Source organism: Clavispora lusitaniae, assembly GCF_014636115.1.
Source record: "Clavispora lusitaniae strain FDAARGOS_655 chromosome Unknown tig00000078_pilon, whole genome shotgun sequence".
NCBI classification, from domain to species: Eukaryota; Fungi; Ascomycota; class Pichiomycetes; order Serinales; family Metschnikowiaceae; genus Clavispora; species Clavispora lusitaniae.
The window spans coordinates 1,372,082-1,387,415 of NW_027093977.1; the positions used below are offsets into that span (position 1 = coordinate 1,372,082).

Here is a 15,334-nt window from a genome sequence, read left to right on the forward strand (position 1 = left end):
ACAGTTATGCTGTGAAGTTCTCTCCTATATGAGTGCCAAAGATGGCCACACGAAACATACACCGAGTCGAACTTTATCCGCACCAATATGACCATACTTTCATTATCATACTTTCATTATCACACTCACCATACTTCATCACCATTTTCGTCACCATACTTCGTCACCACACTTCACCACCATATTTCGTCACCATAGTTTACATCACCATACTTTCTATCATCATTCATTACCATACTCCCCTTCATCACATGTAATGGTTCGAAGTGGTTGGCCCGTATACACTCCTCATCCCCATTTGCAATCATCAGATAAACATCTCTGCACACCCAAATATCACATTAGCGAAAGCGAAACACAACCTAAAACAACAAAACACAGCATCACGATCTTGCAGCCGAACATACAACCAAACCAATGACGCAACCGAAAAAAGAGGGCCCTCCCCGGGCCACGCTCGAACAGAAAATCAAAATTCTCGACTACTACCATCAGTCCCAGAGACCACAGCTGGAAACAGTGGACAAGTTCAAAAACGAAGTGGCAATCTCCACACTGGCTTTCAACGAGTGGGTGAAACATGAAGACGAGTACCGCGCCCGGTACCGGGAACTGCTGTCTGAATTCCAGAAAAACTCCCGGCGCAAAGTCAAGTACAAGTACGACAAGATTAACCGGGCGATGGATCTACTTGTGCAGCAGCGGATGGAGCGTGGAGAGCCTGTGACGGAGCCTGTGCTTCGCGAGTTCTGGCAGGTTTACGCCCATCAATTTGGTGTGGATAACCCAAAGCGGTTGATTGGGTTCAGCCACGGTTGGTTGAATCAGTTCAAGAAGAGACACGGGCTAACGAAGACAAAGGGACCGAAAGACGATGCGACGTGTGTTTCGAATGAAAAGATATTGGCGGCAAAACCCGAGAAACAGCCGGCGCCTTTCCAGCCGCAGAACCCGCTCAACTTCCCTGGGCCATACTCGAAACCGGAAGCGGGCCCAGCAGCCGCCGAAATCGAAAAGTTCATCTTTTCCGTGGCCGATCGCTTTTTCCACGAGCACCAGTATGACTACCCACAGTCAGTGAAGACATACCATGAATTCAAGCTGGCGTTTTTGAGCGAGCGGCTCATAGATTTGCGCTCCAAAGAACCCGAGAGGCCTGTGGACGGGCGTCTTATTGCTCTTGGACGCGAGGCTGTCCGTGACACGGCGCGTGGAGCCATGGGAGAAACAATGGACTCGAGTATGTCTCAGCGAGAAGAGCTTCGGCCACCACAATACCAGGGAGAGCATTTGGAGGACATTTTCAGCAAGCGGAGCTACTCGGGCGAATGGGGCGACAAGTCTGCGCTGCGCAAGATTTGGGAGCAAAACAAGGTGATGTTGTCGTAAGAAAGAGACAAGGCGGCCTATGGCTGGGGTAACAGGACGGCAATAGAAGAGCCAGAAAAGAAAAATTATGCTACGGTTGCAAGAGTATGGAGAGTAGGAGGTACGCAAGAGTATGGAGAGTAGGAGGAAATAGCCTCTATTCCATCAATGCGTTGAAGATTGGCAGATGGAGGTTTGCTTAGTCATGGCTCGACATAAAGTGGCACACGACAATCCACAATCGGAAAAACCGACAATCTAGCTTGGATACACGCCAACGTTATTGAGGACAATTGGGCTACACAACAGCTAGGTTTCTAAACATACTACAATTGATCAAACCAGTGTGCATTACGCAGCTCGATATATCCTCGGACGACCCGTCGTCCTAACCTTTCCTAATGCCCAAGTGGAGCCCTGCCACCTAAAAAGCCAGCGTGTAATCGACCTCCTTGTCTTTCATCTCCGACACAGAGCCGTCCACCTGGACTTTCACTTTGGGGTTCCCATCTTGCATGGGCATTGCCTTTTTCGGACAGTCTGCGCAGTTTGCACATTTTGTCGAACCATCCTCAAGCACGATTTTTCTGTCTGAAGAACACTCGCTGTCACGCACATTGTCGGCCAAGCTGATGTGTTTGTGCTTCGGGGCTCTTTTCTTGAACTGCGGAGCCGACTCCGGGGCCGAGGCCGGGTCTTTGTTTATGAGAGCTCGCTGGAATGGGTCCAGATGCTTGGCGTAAAGGTAGTTGCGGAGAGCCATGGAGTAGATTAGAATGAAGGAATTAGAATTAAGGAATTAGACACAAGTAGAAACTAGCAACAAACGCCACCAAACCAACAAGCTCGGGGCGGCTCTTGGATTTGTTATATACTAGTCATTGGTGCAAATCATCCACCGCGCACAAGTGGGACCACCTCTAGTTACATGCCGGCCCTGTTGTACTGTTTTAGCACCTTGCGCTTAGGCCATAAAATTCGCCCACCTCCGTTCAGGGACCAGCAAGATCCAACACGACATGACATTAAAAGTTTGTCATCGACGCCGCCCGCCCACAAATCGAGCTTTCCGCCTCTTTCCTTGTCATCTTGTGTGGCCCTCGCCTTTTCTCGCCTTCGCACTTAGGCTCGTGCGCATGATCGCGCAAATCCATCGCCGCCCTTCTTTGTTCTCTGCCGCATGGCGCATGCACGCTTACGATCGCATGCGATACAGTTCCATCGTTCACGTCTGCAAACGCATACCATCATCTGCTTTGGATTAGGGGAGTGCGAAAAAAAAAGAACAACAGCAGGAGCAGCCGCAAACGGAAAATTGACCCATCTTTTCTGGCCGTGTTTGTTGACCTTGCTGGCATTGCTGTTCCATGTGCGCCTCGTATCTCTCGATATCAGATCCGTTTCAAGAAAACGTGACATGGTACTGGGTCCGTTTCACTAGGGCAGGCAAACGATTTCAAGATAAACTTGAAAAGTAAAAATCCATTTGGTGCAATTCTCGTTTGGGGCAATTCTCGTTTGTGCAATTCTCGTTTGGGGCAACAAGCCACCTAAAAGCATCTTGCCCTTTCGTATCTGTGCCATGTGTCGAGACGGCATGATATGGGCGTAAGTTACGCGAGACTAAAACAGAACAAAGGCTACGTTTGACACCACATGCAGGGTATCGCATCTGGCTTTTGCATATTGGCGTATACTAGGGTCGGGTCTGCTATTTTTATATTCCATCCACGTTTAGTTATGCGTTAAATGATGCGGTGGCTGCGCCGTGAGCCGGAAACCTATAATGACAATCCCGACAACAATCGTAAGAAATTTGTACTTTAGATTTTCGTCCACCAACGACTCGTCCCTTCTTGTTGTTTTCCGGAAGTGCTCTTTCCCAAGAATGAGGTACCGCATTTGGTTGAATGTGTTGAGTTTTTTGTAATCAATTTCCGACGACGAGCTGCTCTGGCTGCTTGCCGTTTCCCATAATTCCTGCTCGTCCTCTTGTGCGCAGCCTTCAGCCTCTTCTTCAATGTCGTCTATCAGAATCTCATCGATATCTGCAAAATCCATCTCAAACTCACCGTCCATCGAGGGTCGGAACGTTTGCGATTTGTACTTCTTGGGAACACGGGTTCCCTCTCCTTCATTGAGGTAGTCCCGGTTCTTTCTGGATAACACCCGCAGGTTGTATTTGCTTTCGTGTGTCAAAAAGCCGTAGTCATCACAGTCGTCCGCTTTGAGCGAGTTGATAAATTCGCTCTTGAAATCAAATTCGTCATCATCATCAGCACCTGGTGTATTGGCGTTGAAAATGCCGAGCCCGGTACCCAGCAGAAAAATTGTACCGGCTCCACCCAGGTTATATTTGGTGGACAATATGGGATTGATGGAAACAGAACGGAGAATCCTCTTCTTGTGGATCAACATATTACGCAGTTTTTCAATTAATTTTGCGTCCGAGTACTCGATATTGGAACCTTGAAGGTTCTGTTTGCTCGAAAGTTTCTTAATGTTCTTTTTCTGTTTCTGGAGCTCGAATCCGATGTATGATAAGAGCTTTTCATTGTGCAATTTTAAGGATTGAAGCTCAAACTTAAGAGTCATGATCTCTTGCTTAGTAATGTCATTTCCCAGGGTATTAAAGTCAGTGATCAAACTGGATCTTTTGGATGAGCTGGTAATAAGAGAATCTCGTTTGGAATAATTGTCATCAAAGCCATTTAACCTCATGAATGCCTGGTCCCGATCGTCCGCATGTTCATGTTCTTGGACAGATGTAAGTTTACTCAAAACATCCTTCTCAGGAGAAGAGGCACTTCTCAACTGAGCATCAGGTTGTTCAAACTCCACCATGATGGGAACGAAGTCGTGTGAGTTGTATCTGTTATGATGTGGTTTCGAAGAAGAATAGCGTTTTTTGGTCGTAGACGATGGTTGTGGAGTAGGTAACGAGTCATCTTTCTCAAAATATGACAAGTTGACATTACTTGTGAGTTTCAAAGGCGATAAAACAAACTCTTCCTCGTGTTTGGGAGAATTGGAATTGAAATGAGCAGGAAGAGACTGTCTTTTGGAGCTTTTCACGTCTGGGTCTGGCAGAGGGGGCGACGTTATGGGTTTCGAATGCGAGGATGGTTTCAATTGCTCAGTAGGAGGAAAATGGAAACCTTCAGCGACTTCCATTGAGTTTTCAGAATCGTAAACGTCTTTCAATGGAGAAGATGCTTCGACCGGGCTGTTTCCATATTCGTCCACAAATGCGCTTAAAAGATGGGTGCCATGAACACTTCCATCCGAGTCCGAGCCCGAAGTGTCCGGGTTTTGGCTCATGTAGCCGTATTGGACCACACTCTCATCGCTAGCAGAGACATTCGCCGATGTCGAGTTTTCCAACAAAAAGTCCCGCTCCTTGGTAAGATATTCAATCTGGTCGATTAGTAGCGCTCTGGAATTCAGTTCGAGTTCCATGTTGCTCTGTAGTGCTTTGTAGCTCTTGATGAGCTTGGTGTATTTGTCTTCTAATTCTTCATATGCTGATTGAGAACGATGCAGTTCTTGCTCTAATTTGCGAGCCAAGAGGTTGTTGCGGCGCCGCATGTCGTCCATCTGTTCTTTGTAGGATGCTATTTCTCTCTGATGAAGTTCGTGGGTTTTGGCGCTTTCGTTTTGTAAAACACGCACCATTTGGTCTGAGGCGGACAATTTCTGCGAGAGGTCCTTGAGTAGCTGGCTCTTTTTCGCCAATTCCGCCTCGAGATGCGCGTAGTCTGCTGAGATGGACGTGAGTTTCGCCATCAAGTCCGTGTACTGTCTTTGTGGACTTTCGCTGCTTCGAAAAGGGCTGGTGCTGTTTCGAGGCGTGCCTGGGTTTGTTTTCGGCCTCGTGGGCGATAAATTGCGCATTGGCGACGACCTGAGTGGAGACCGGGTGGGACTGGGAAGCCGCTGAAGAGAATGGGTCACTAGCGAACAGTCATCGCTGGTGTTCATTGTGAAAAGAGAAAAGGCGGAACTGGGGAAGGGTTATTGTTTATGCAAGCAGCTGCGGGTTTCACTAGCGCACGGAGGGAAGAAAAGCCGGAGGAAAGCGGCAAAGGTAGTTGGAAGAAAAGACTCTGGGTTGAGTGAGCCTAGGGATTAAGCGAATGGTGATAGTTGGGAATAGGTGATTGTTCGGGCGCCACAGAACGGTAGGGGAACAAAAGAAAAGTGGAACGCAGCGGCAGAAAAGAAAACGGTGACAGCACGCCAAAATCCACGCAATAGACCAAGTGGGTATGCTCGAAAATGAACTGGGTGAGAAGAACACAAACGGTTGGTGTTTGTTTATCAACAGTCTCGATGCGGAAAGTCTGCCCACCCCTGCCTGCAGGACACACACCCAAACGGTCTGTGGTCCAATGGAAGATGGAGCGATAATTTTTGACGGAGCGTCTGGCAAGAGGAATCACGGTGGAAAATACTCGTGAAAGCTGTCTACGAGGAGACGGATGTGTTGGCCGCATTAGTGGTTCGATTGCATCGCGAAAGTTGGGCCCATTCTACATTGCCGGACGTTTCTGCGTGACTGGCCTGCTGTGGCAATCTTGCGCTTAGTCACTGAAGCAAATGGGTAGATATTCCAATTGCCACAGTAAGACTGCTGCAATGGATCACCAACAAGTTTAGTGGTGTTGGTGATGATGAATGCACGTGACACGCAATGATAGATTAGCGGTATGCGGAATGTAGCTTGATTCACGTAATTACGTAAACCCAGAGTCGAACATATTTGCAGAAGAACCTAGAGTTGCAGAAGAACGTAGAGTTGCAGTGATATCGATAGAGAGATAAATTCCAGAAACGAAGAGGCAGACTAGCAATTTATGAAGCCGACACTTGCACCTCTCATAAACGGATATGTACCATAGAGAGATCCACGATATAGGCTCTTGTGCTTTAAAAATTTGGCCCAAAATGTTTTGCTAGTGTATCGATAGGGAAATATAATAGATGCGATTGCTCAAAGAGATTAGATTATGGGCGAGTGTGGAAAAATCAGGAGGGTGTATTGGCCAATGATAATGAGAAGGTCCGCATATGACAGGTGTGGAGTCAGATCGCGCTTATCTCGGGATTCTCCGAGACGCCTATATAAGTCACCACAGTACAAGAGCCTTCTAATTTGCCGCCATAGGTTGATAATTTTGAGCTCGAAGAACAAAAAGAGCCTTGCCATAATCAAAAAAAGACATATACAAAAGTCTTGCACCATTTCCACTAACACTACTACATAAGTTCACACAGCTACCCCAGACAATGTCAGACATTAAGGTTCTCTCCGAAGAGGAGTTTCGCCAGCAGATCGTGATGAAGTACACAGACGTCATTGGTGAGAAGATCGGCGGCTGCGTTGTTCTGTTCTCCGACGAGTGGTTTGCAGCCGCCGCCAATCTTATCAAGCCCAAGGCGCCCATCAGAGACGCCAGCCGTTTCACCCACGCCGGCGCTTGGTACGACGGATGGGAAACGCGTCGCCACAATGTCGAGGAGGCCGACTGGGTGATTTTCCGCGCTGGCGTGGCGCTGGCCCGCATCGTGGCCTGTGAAGTCGACACGGCATTCTTCAATGGTAACCATGCTCCACATATCTCAGTGGAGGGCGTTCGTGTGGCCAGCGACAGCGAATTGGGCCATGCGCCTTGGGAGCCTGTCATTGCCAAGTCGCCCTGCGGACCTTCCCAAAGACACTTTTTCGTTCGGCCAGCGGCGACAGAAACTAGCTACACGCATTTCCGGTTGCGCATGTACCCAGACGGCGGCATTGCCCGTTTCCGGTTGTACGGCATTGCCGAGGCTGTTCTTCCCAAGGACAAGTCTGTTGTGTTGGACATGGCGTCCGCTTACAATGGAGGCGTGGCTGTACGGGTGAGCGACCAGCACTTTGGCAGCGCCGACAATCTTCTTTTGCCCGGACGGGGCCACGACATGTCCGACGGGTGGGAAACCACACGGTCAAGAACGCCCGGCCACGTGGACTGGGTGGTTGTGCGTTTAGGTGCTCCTACAAAAGTGCACCATGTGGTTGTGGACACGGCGCATTTCCGGGGCAACTTCCCACAGAAAGTCAACGTCAAGGGCTGGAACGGCCAAGGCGAGCCGCCAGCTGCAGACTCGTCCGAGTGGAGGGAGATTGTGGGCGACTCCAAAACAGGCCCAGACCATGAACACACTTTCGAGGTGGCGCTGGAGGAGGTGTACACACACGTTCTTTTGACCATTATTCCCGACGGTGGTGTGAAGCGGTTGCGTGTTTTTGGAACCGTGGCGTGAGTATATTTATTAGTAAATGACAGAAATAGAATGTGATGAGGATTGTTCCCAACCTATGGATGTATTTGTCGGTATTGTATTATTTGTCACGACGTCATGAATAAACTTGCAGTTGGATCCATTATTCGAAGACGAAAGTACGAATACGGAACGATACAAGACGCCAAAAAGAAGTAAATGGCCAGTTGAATCTGTTGCTCGGCCGGCCATGAGATTTGGTAGAGTTAGATACATCAAGAGCAAGACTTAGCATTGGACTCATTCGTGGCCAAAGCATGTAATTTCAAATCGATTGAGTCAAATACTGCGCTGCCGAAGTAATCAATGAACGATCAGCCTGTTCATTGCTTAAACTGAAGCCGCATCGATAATAAGTTCTTCTTATCTGTAGAAGTAATCATTGGAATTTGTCGTGCTATGAACTTCTCCTATTGACTTATAGATGTATTAATCTTCAATCTATTTATACATATTTCGTCACTTTCGTGCAAAACATTTGTTCTCCTCATGATATTGTCAATCTATTCTATATTTCACGTCTATACCTATACACTCATTCTCATCGCGACTCCACATTTCGGCAGACTTTCAAAAAAGCGAAACCGAAATTGACCATTTACATGCGCCGCCTTTCTGTCTCCGCCGTGCTTGCATGCTTGCAACAGCGTGTGCCCGCCAACGATTTTCTCTGCTACGACATTTCTTCGCTTCTAGACGAAGACTCCCAGCGGCAGATCCACCAGCTACTTGTTGAAATTGCCAAAACCAACCCATTCTATGTCAAGGTCTTCTTGTCGCGGTACATCCGTCTTCTCGAGTCACAAACAGACGTTGCCGAGGAACTCTACGAACTAGTGTGTGACAGCTCCATACTAGGTGCAACCGAACCTTCTGCCACTGCTACAGATGTGCTCCGTTACGGCGTGGGGTCGAAGGCCACAGTTGCCATCCGAGAAAACCCAAAAGTCATTTCTGGCCACGGCACCACGGGTCTCCGAACATGGGAAGCTGCGCTCTATCTACTGAACATGCTCAATACTCCGGGTGCTCTAGGACCTTTGGACTTGAAGGGACGCCGCATAGTGGAGTTGGGAGCAGGCACGGGCCTAGTGTCGTTGGCACTTCTCCAACAAAAGGATGTGCACCAATTTTCACACATCATCGTGACAGATGGAGACACTGCGCTAGTGGAAAACCTTCAACCGACATTTGCCCTTAATGGGGTCCAACTTCATCGCGGAGACAAAGATGATGGAGCAGAAGGGCAAGCAGACGAAATGCAGAGCGGAAATCTCTGTGGCTCGGAACCTTGTGCCTTTGCCCAGCAACTTCTATGGGGCACCACAAATAGACAATCTTCTTCGTTCATCCAGGAAGCGCCTCAGGCCGATATTGTGGTCGCAGCTGATGTGACGTATGACAAGCTGATTGTTCCACAGCTTTGCGACACTATAGGAGACTTTCTTGTGGGAGGAACCACAGCCGTTTTCGTTGCGGCCACGGTTCGAAACCTTGAGACGCTAGAGGTGTGGGAAAAAGAGCTTGATCGCCGCTTTGTGTGGAGAACGCAATGTGTGGCGTCGGACCCACATCTGTTGGAGATGGACTGTTGGTTCAAGAAGGGCACCCCAGAAATTCGAATCTACCACATCTCTGGAGTGATTTCTAGAGTTGAGGCTAGTTGAATATTCTGGTGAGGACAGAATAGGTGTAATCCATGGTGAGTTATGGCTAATTTTACATTGCTCCAAGGAGCCACATATACCAATAAGTCATGGTTGCTGACTTTAGCATGACAGTGTGGCATCTCGATAACTGAACAAGCAATAGTGTTTGGTTCGTAATATTTGATGGCCAGAAATAGTTGGAACATGCTAACAAGGGTCGGTCAACCATATGCTGGTTCTAAACATAAAGCAACCATATGCTGGATCTAAACATAAAGCTGCACATGAAAGGGAATTGGAGTTTCAGATGTGCTCGACTAGAGGCTTTCCAATACTGTGGCTTGCCGACATAAGGTTTCAGAGCCACCTGGATACGTCACTGTGACATGTTTCAATGGTGATGCAAGTATTACAGAGCTAAAGTAAGCGTTGGAGATTTCTCTCTTAGGAGCACTTCAGTAGCATAAGGAACTGGATTTACTAGTCATTTGGCCAACTAACCGCACTTTGATGGGTATTGGCTGAGATATGCAATTCTGATCACCAGTAAATTTATACACCAAGTATAGTCAAACACTAGAAAAAGATAACCAGTAAATTTATATGCCAAGTACAATTAAGCACATAGAAAAAAATAACCAGCACGAAATACACTTAACATAAGAGTTAGTGTCGTTCACAGCATATAGTACTAGTAAGCTTTATTACATCGCGACTGCGAAATGGCCCTACTTGCCCAAACAAGCTTGAAAAAAAACTTTGCAAAGTTTCCACTTTACTCAGAAGCTGCCCAGCCACACCAGATATCCTGTTATGACAATAAACTCCGAAGATTCCCAGTTGCAAAGTGGTGGACCCAGCTCTACTAAACGGCAATATACAGTATACACCATTAGCTATTCTCATTGGCTGGCCCAGCGCGAATCCGAAGTGAGAGCGAACGAAAAAATACACCTCCACCTTTTTCCCAAACTAGACCACCATGACCGTTAAGTTTGCTACTCCTGTCTTGAAATACTACTGGCCATTTGCCGCTGGAGGTATGTTTTTTTGTGCTTTAGCCTGACCGGAGAAGAGTCCAATGGACAGTTCAATGGACAGTCCAAGACAGCCCAATGGACATGAGCAGATTGAACACTGAGGTGGCAGCGTCTAATTCTGCTCTGAACAAAATGTCAGAATCAAATGCTGCTCTGCTCTCCTCTACATTTTTATGAACAATTACTAACATGCAGCTGCCATCTCCTACACCTTGATCTGGAAGGCTGCTGGAGCCATGCAAGACACTGATGAGTTTATCAACGACCCAAGACACCCAAGATTTGCCAACGGCGGCAAGTTCATTGACTTGGAGAAGAAGGATTAAACAGGTGCAGATATATACATTCCATAGTGAAGAGACTCACAGATATTCGCTGGTGTTAATGTAGAATGGAGTTCGGAAGAACTGGGAAAGGAGAGTGAAGGATTGTCGTGCCTGGCAATGTCATTACATAAAGTGGTACTTAAAGAGGAAAACTACTTAAAAAGGCATTTACTGAGTGACAAGGAATGGATAGAGGAAGTCTCAAACCAACACGCATGCTAAAGTGCCTGAGTAGCCAGTACAAGGCACTCGGTACAAAAGAAGACTTCAAGTATATGGTGTACTCTATGTTCAGCAAGTTGACTTATGTTCTTCAGAAATGGCACTGGTTCTCAATGTAGCATATGCCTTCAACCTTGGAAAACCGGAGATAGAGAGGGAAGACCATAAAGCCAAGCATGGCCATTGCCGCTGTAGTCAAATTAGGGCTCAAAACTTTAGGATATTGACTACCAGCAACGTCAAATTGATTCCATTATTTTATTTGTATTTATAGTAAATTATAAATAATTAAAAAAATGATTTGATCCATCTTTGCATTCGGATCTTCGACCCGATAGCCACACTATAAGAGGTCATACCAGTTGTATTAACAAGTACATATTCACTTGAATTCATATTCACTTGAATTCATATTCACTGTTACAATCTCTGTAATATCACTGCTACATGATCTATTTCGTAACACTGTAGAATTCTTATCGATTATGTTCATTGGATTATCTATTTCATCAAACCTTCAGCTTACACTACAAATCACAGAGTTGAAAACTTTTCCGTTCACTCTACTTCCCTTAACCTTAAATATATTAACTAACCTAACCTATACTCTAACCCCAAAACCCTGCCAGCAGGGCGCCCGAAGGCCGCCCTAACGCGGAGTGACCGAAACAAGCCATTTCCTGTAGTTCGACTGGATGATCGACGCGTGCAGAGGCTTTTCCTCAACATAAACTGGAGCCAGGTACTGGTATTCCGCCAGCTGCGGAAGATTCCAGGAATACTCGTGTTCGTCCACGTTGCATGGCTGAGAGGGGGAATGAGACATCATGCAAAAAGCGCATTCGTAGAGCAAGCTCTTTGGCGACTCGGGCTCGGACATTGGAGACGAAGGCGACGACTCGTAGTGGGGGTTCCACTCGGACTCAATGTCCAAGTCAAGAACATCGACAAAATCACGGGGTTCGCTGATGGAAAACATGCTGGATGGATGCGATGGAGATTGAGGGCTCGAAAACGTCTTAAATGGAGCGACTTGAGCGATTTAGACGCAGCTGGTGTCTTGAGCGATTTAACGTGAGGGACTAAACTGGCTGAGGTGTTTAGCACGTGCTGGTTTGAGTAACCGGTTGTGTAGCTTGGATTGGTGTATAGCTTGGCTTAGTATGTAGCTCGGATTGGTGGATCGCTTGGGCTGTTGGCGAAAGAAATCCGACGCTGGAAGAAATTGGAAAGACTTGGAGGTGTTGGGAGACGAGGCGAAACAAGGTGCCGAAGTCCGGCTTTTATGTGGAGTTATGACTCTGTCGCGCACTATGAGCAATCACCTGCAACGAAAAGTGTGTGTGTCCTCTGTGCAGGACACAGCCATTTGGCATAACCACCACACCTTCTTCTGCGGCATGTGGCTCGGTGGCGGCAAGCGGCTGTCACCTCTGTCCTTTCTGGGCACGTTGGGCCTGCCGTTTTGCGTTTGGCCCGATGCCGACCGGGCACGTGCGTGGTGCTAATCGCACTGTGGTGGTGCGGAGACATGGTGGCTCGGGGGCACGGGTTTAGGCAGTGTGGAGATGCTAAGGTGGTTAAGGTAGGTTAAGGTTTGGGTTTAGGTTAGGTGGTGGTGGTGGGTTGTTGTTCCGTCGTTGTCGTTGTTGTGGTTGTTACGTGGTTGTTACGGTTGTGGTTATTACGGTTGTGGTTGTTATGGTGTGTTTATTACGTTTTATTGATATTATTTGCTAATTTATTTCAATGGTCTAATTTCAATGTTCGCTTCTTGTTTACTAGTAAGTTTTTTTTGGCCTGTTGCGCGTTTCGTCAGTCTGTCTGCATTCTATTGTCTGTGTTTTACCGTCTGTATTACTGTGTATTTACTATGAATTTACTGTGAATTTACTGTGTAGTTACTGTGTCTGTATTTGCGTCTGCATTGTGTCGAAGCTGTTTCCCTTTTGCCCTTTTGTCTCCTTCGTCTAGTGTGGCGGTTGGTGTGGTTTTCTGGGCCAGCGGCCATGGTGCGACTGCGGGTCAGTTGATCCGACACGGACTGACTCCATCTTGACTCACGCGCACGTTTTATTACTCATTTCTGCTGAGTCATGTTGCTGAGTCAGTTGCTGAGTCAGTTGCTGAGCCGGTTGCTGAGTCGGTTTCTGTCGGTTTTGGGTTATCTCTAGATCGCTGTTTGACTCTTCTGACTCTCCGTGGTGAACCTGACTCGTAGTTTTCTAACTTTTTTATCGCAGATATTGCCGCACTGTCAGCTCATCTGAGCGCATTGCTTGACTTTTCGCGCATTCTGTACTTTATTGGCCTTGACTCTTTGGGCTGGGGATGTAATTGCTTAGGAGGATGAGGTGTGATATAGGTGTATTGTGTTGTTAAGGTGTATTGTGTTTGATAACGTGTATTGTGTTGTTAAGGTGTATTGTGTTTGATAACGTGTATTGTGTTTGATAACGTGTATTGTGTTGTTAAGGTGTATTGTGTTTGATAGAGCGTATTGTGTTTGATAGAGCGTATTGTTTTGTTAAGGTGTATTGTCTATGATATTGAGGTATCTCCATCAGAAAACGTCACTGGGCAATCTGTCCATCATTGCAAGTATGACCATATACCGATTGAATCGTAGCCCACGTATTCTTTCGATCAGGACGAAGTGAGCTGTATTGTTCCCGAAGGTCATTTTCAGTTAACGGATCAAACCAGACGGCCCATCTTCATTGCCTCTTTGCGCCTTCCTCATTTTCATTACTCAATCCGTAGCCACTTTCGACATTTCTTCTTTGTGACTTCTCCCCACTTGCGTTTCCACGGCTTAGGTTTGCGAATTGTACATAGTGCTTATTATCCCCGCTTGGGGAGACAATGCTTTGGCCGTACTCTATTGTCTTCTCGCGTTGACACATTGACACATGCCATGTCTTTATTGGCGCCCAACTTTTATTTTAGCATATTATGAATTAGTGTCCAGCCACTCTAATGTCTCTTTCATCCATTCTCTCCAAAATCTAATGTCTCTTTCATCCATTCTCTCCAAAGACTCCTTTCCGTAATCTCCCGTTCTCGTCCATATTCTCATGTTCGACGCCGAGTGTCAATAAAAAATATAAGGCCAAATATTTCAGGTTGACAATTTACTAGTACATCGCTAGTGTATTATCTCGCATTCAAAATGAGCAATTGCTTTTACTCTACACCATTCCGCATGTATTGCTCATACTTCTGAGCATACAAACATATTCTCTCTCACTCATCATCATGTAAGACATCATTTAAAACATCATTCATAAAACATCATCCATAAAACATCATTTAATACATCATTCATAAAACATCATTTATGTGCGATCAAGAATATCTTGACATGCTAGAACTTCTTCATCGCGCAACAACTTTTATAGGTCTGCACTGTTTTCCGTCAGCTTCGTCCGCTTACCTCACCATAGTAATTGAAGCTCTTCATATTCTCGTCTCTACTCTCTTGATTTGAGCATCATCAAAGCTTGTACCTCTGACTTATTCGTCGTATCGAAGATGCATCTCCTCATTTACAATGCAAGTGAGTCTTAGCCCCATAGGGCCCAAAAGTACGATCGTCTCTACTTCGTCCACAGAAATTTAAAACCAAATTCATTACCCCCAGAGATAAACGTTTTCTTCTGGTGGTCGTGGCGGAGTTCCTGCAGGATGTTTTCATCAGCCTTAGACTGACGCTGATCTCGTTCTCATACTTAAACATGACCATATACGCCTTCTACATCTTTGACCGCCATTGCAGTTGTATCTACTCACGCGAGTTTTCTCTGCGGGGCGACTCTGGCTCGCTCAACACAAACAACGAATCCGATGTAGCAAAGCTTCTTTTCGGCATGGTGTACTCGCTCAAAAACATGGCGCAAAAGCTAGCGCCAGACACCGTCCCCAATTTGCTTCGGTCCTTCAGCACAGGTTACTACAGGGTGCATTTCCTTGAGTCGCTCACCAACTTCAAGTTTGCTCTAGTGTCCGACTTGTCTGTGGACTGTTTGCAGGACCAGTTGTGGCATCTTTACAGTGACATTTTTGTCAACACCGTTGCGTTCAATGCGCTCAGTCCTGTTGAGTTTGGCGAGTCGAAAATCCAAAACGCCCACTTTGTTTCCCAGTCCGACTCGTACTTGCGCAGTCTTACTGTGTTTTCATAATCGCTCATGAAATGTCAGGTACGAGTTTTGAAACAAGATGTGAAGTTTAACGGATGCTTTTGAAGACATGTCGTGAGGGTCGGGATCGAATGCACTTTTAATGTTATGAGGCCTCGACGTGAAGGCTTTTATCTTGAAGCCTGGTTATTTGATCCGTTACCTTGGTCTGGTTACTTCAATCTGACATATTAGTCTTGTGATCTAGAGGTTTGAAATTCTTATAG

At 46.6% G+C, this 15,334-nt stretch overlaps 7 protein-coding genes across 7 annotated transcripts; 4 read left to right on the top strand and 3 right to left on the bottom strand. All coding sequences in view use genetic code 12, as the record gives it.

The window, feature by feature from the left end:
- Positions 1–417: 417 nt before the first annotated feature.
- On the top strand, positions 418–1,389 carry FOB63_002826 (uncharacterized protein; the record flags this gene model as incomplete). The annotated part of the gene is made up of 1 exon (XM_002616115.2): positions 418–1,389. The coding sequence occupies one exon, from the start codon at positions 418–420 to the stop codon at positions 1,387–1,389; it is 972 nt and encodes a 323-aa protein (XP_002616161.1).
- Positions 1,390–1,792: 403 nt separating this feature from the next.
- FOB63_002827 (uncharacterized protein) lies at positions 1,793–2,131 on the bottom strand (the record flags this gene model as incomplete). The annotated part of the gene is made up of 1 exon (XM_066102278.1): positions 1,793–2,131. One exon carries the CDS (start codon positions 2,129–2,131, stop codon positions 1,793–1,795), a length of 339 nt encoding a protein of 112 aa, XP_065958421.1.
- Positions 2,132–3,102: 971 nt separating this feature from the next.
- On the bottom strand, positions 3,103–5,349 carry FOB63_002828 (uncharacterized protein; the record flags this gene model as incomplete). Its single annotated transcript, XM_002616114.2, has 1 exon — positions 3,103–5,349. The coding sequence occupies one exon, from the start codon at positions 5,347–5,349 to the stop codon at positions 3,103–3,105; it is 2,247 nt and encodes a 748-aa protein (XP_002616160.2).
- Positions 5,350–6,657: 1,308 nt separating this feature from the next.
- Positions 6,658–7,671, top strand: FOB63_002829 (allantoicase; the record flags this gene model as incomplete). The annotated part of the gene is made up of 1 exon (XM_002616113.1): positions 6,658–7,671. The coding sequence occupies one exon, from the start codon at positions 6,658–6,660 to the stop codon at positions 7,669–7,671; it is 1,014 nt and encodes a 337-aa protein (XP_002616159.1).
- Positions 7,672–8,291: 620 nt separating this feature from the next.
- On the top strand, positions 8,292–9,356 carry FOB63_002830 (protein-lysine N-methyltransferase; the record flags this gene model as incomplete). The annotated part of the gene is made up of 1 exon (XM_002616112.2): positions 8,292–9,356. One exon carries the CDS (start codon positions 8,292–8,294, stop codon positions 9,354–9,356), a length of 1,065 nt encoding a protein of 354 aa, XP_002616158.2.
- A 2,219-nt stretch (positions 9,357–11,575) lies between these two features.
- FOB63_002831 (uncharacterized protein) lies at positions 11,576–11,905 on the bottom strand (the record flags this gene model as incomplete). The annotated part of the gene is made up of 1 exon (XM_066102279.1): positions 11,576–11,905. The coding sequence occupies one exon, from the start codon at positions 11,903–11,905 to the stop codon at positions 11,576–11,578; it is 330 nt and encodes a 109-aa protein (XP_065958422.1).
- A 2,758-nt stretch (positions 11,906–14,663) lies between these two features.
- On the top strand, positions 14,664–15,110 carry FOB63_002832 (TRAPP subunit; the record flags this gene model as incomplete). The annotated part of the gene is made up of 1 exon (XM_002616110.1): positions 14,664–15,110. The coding sequence occupies one exon, from the start codon at positions 14,664–14,666 to the stop codon at positions 15,108–15,110; it is 447 nt and encodes a 148-aa protein (XP_002616156.1).
- Positions 15,111–15,334: the final 224 nt, after the last annotated feature.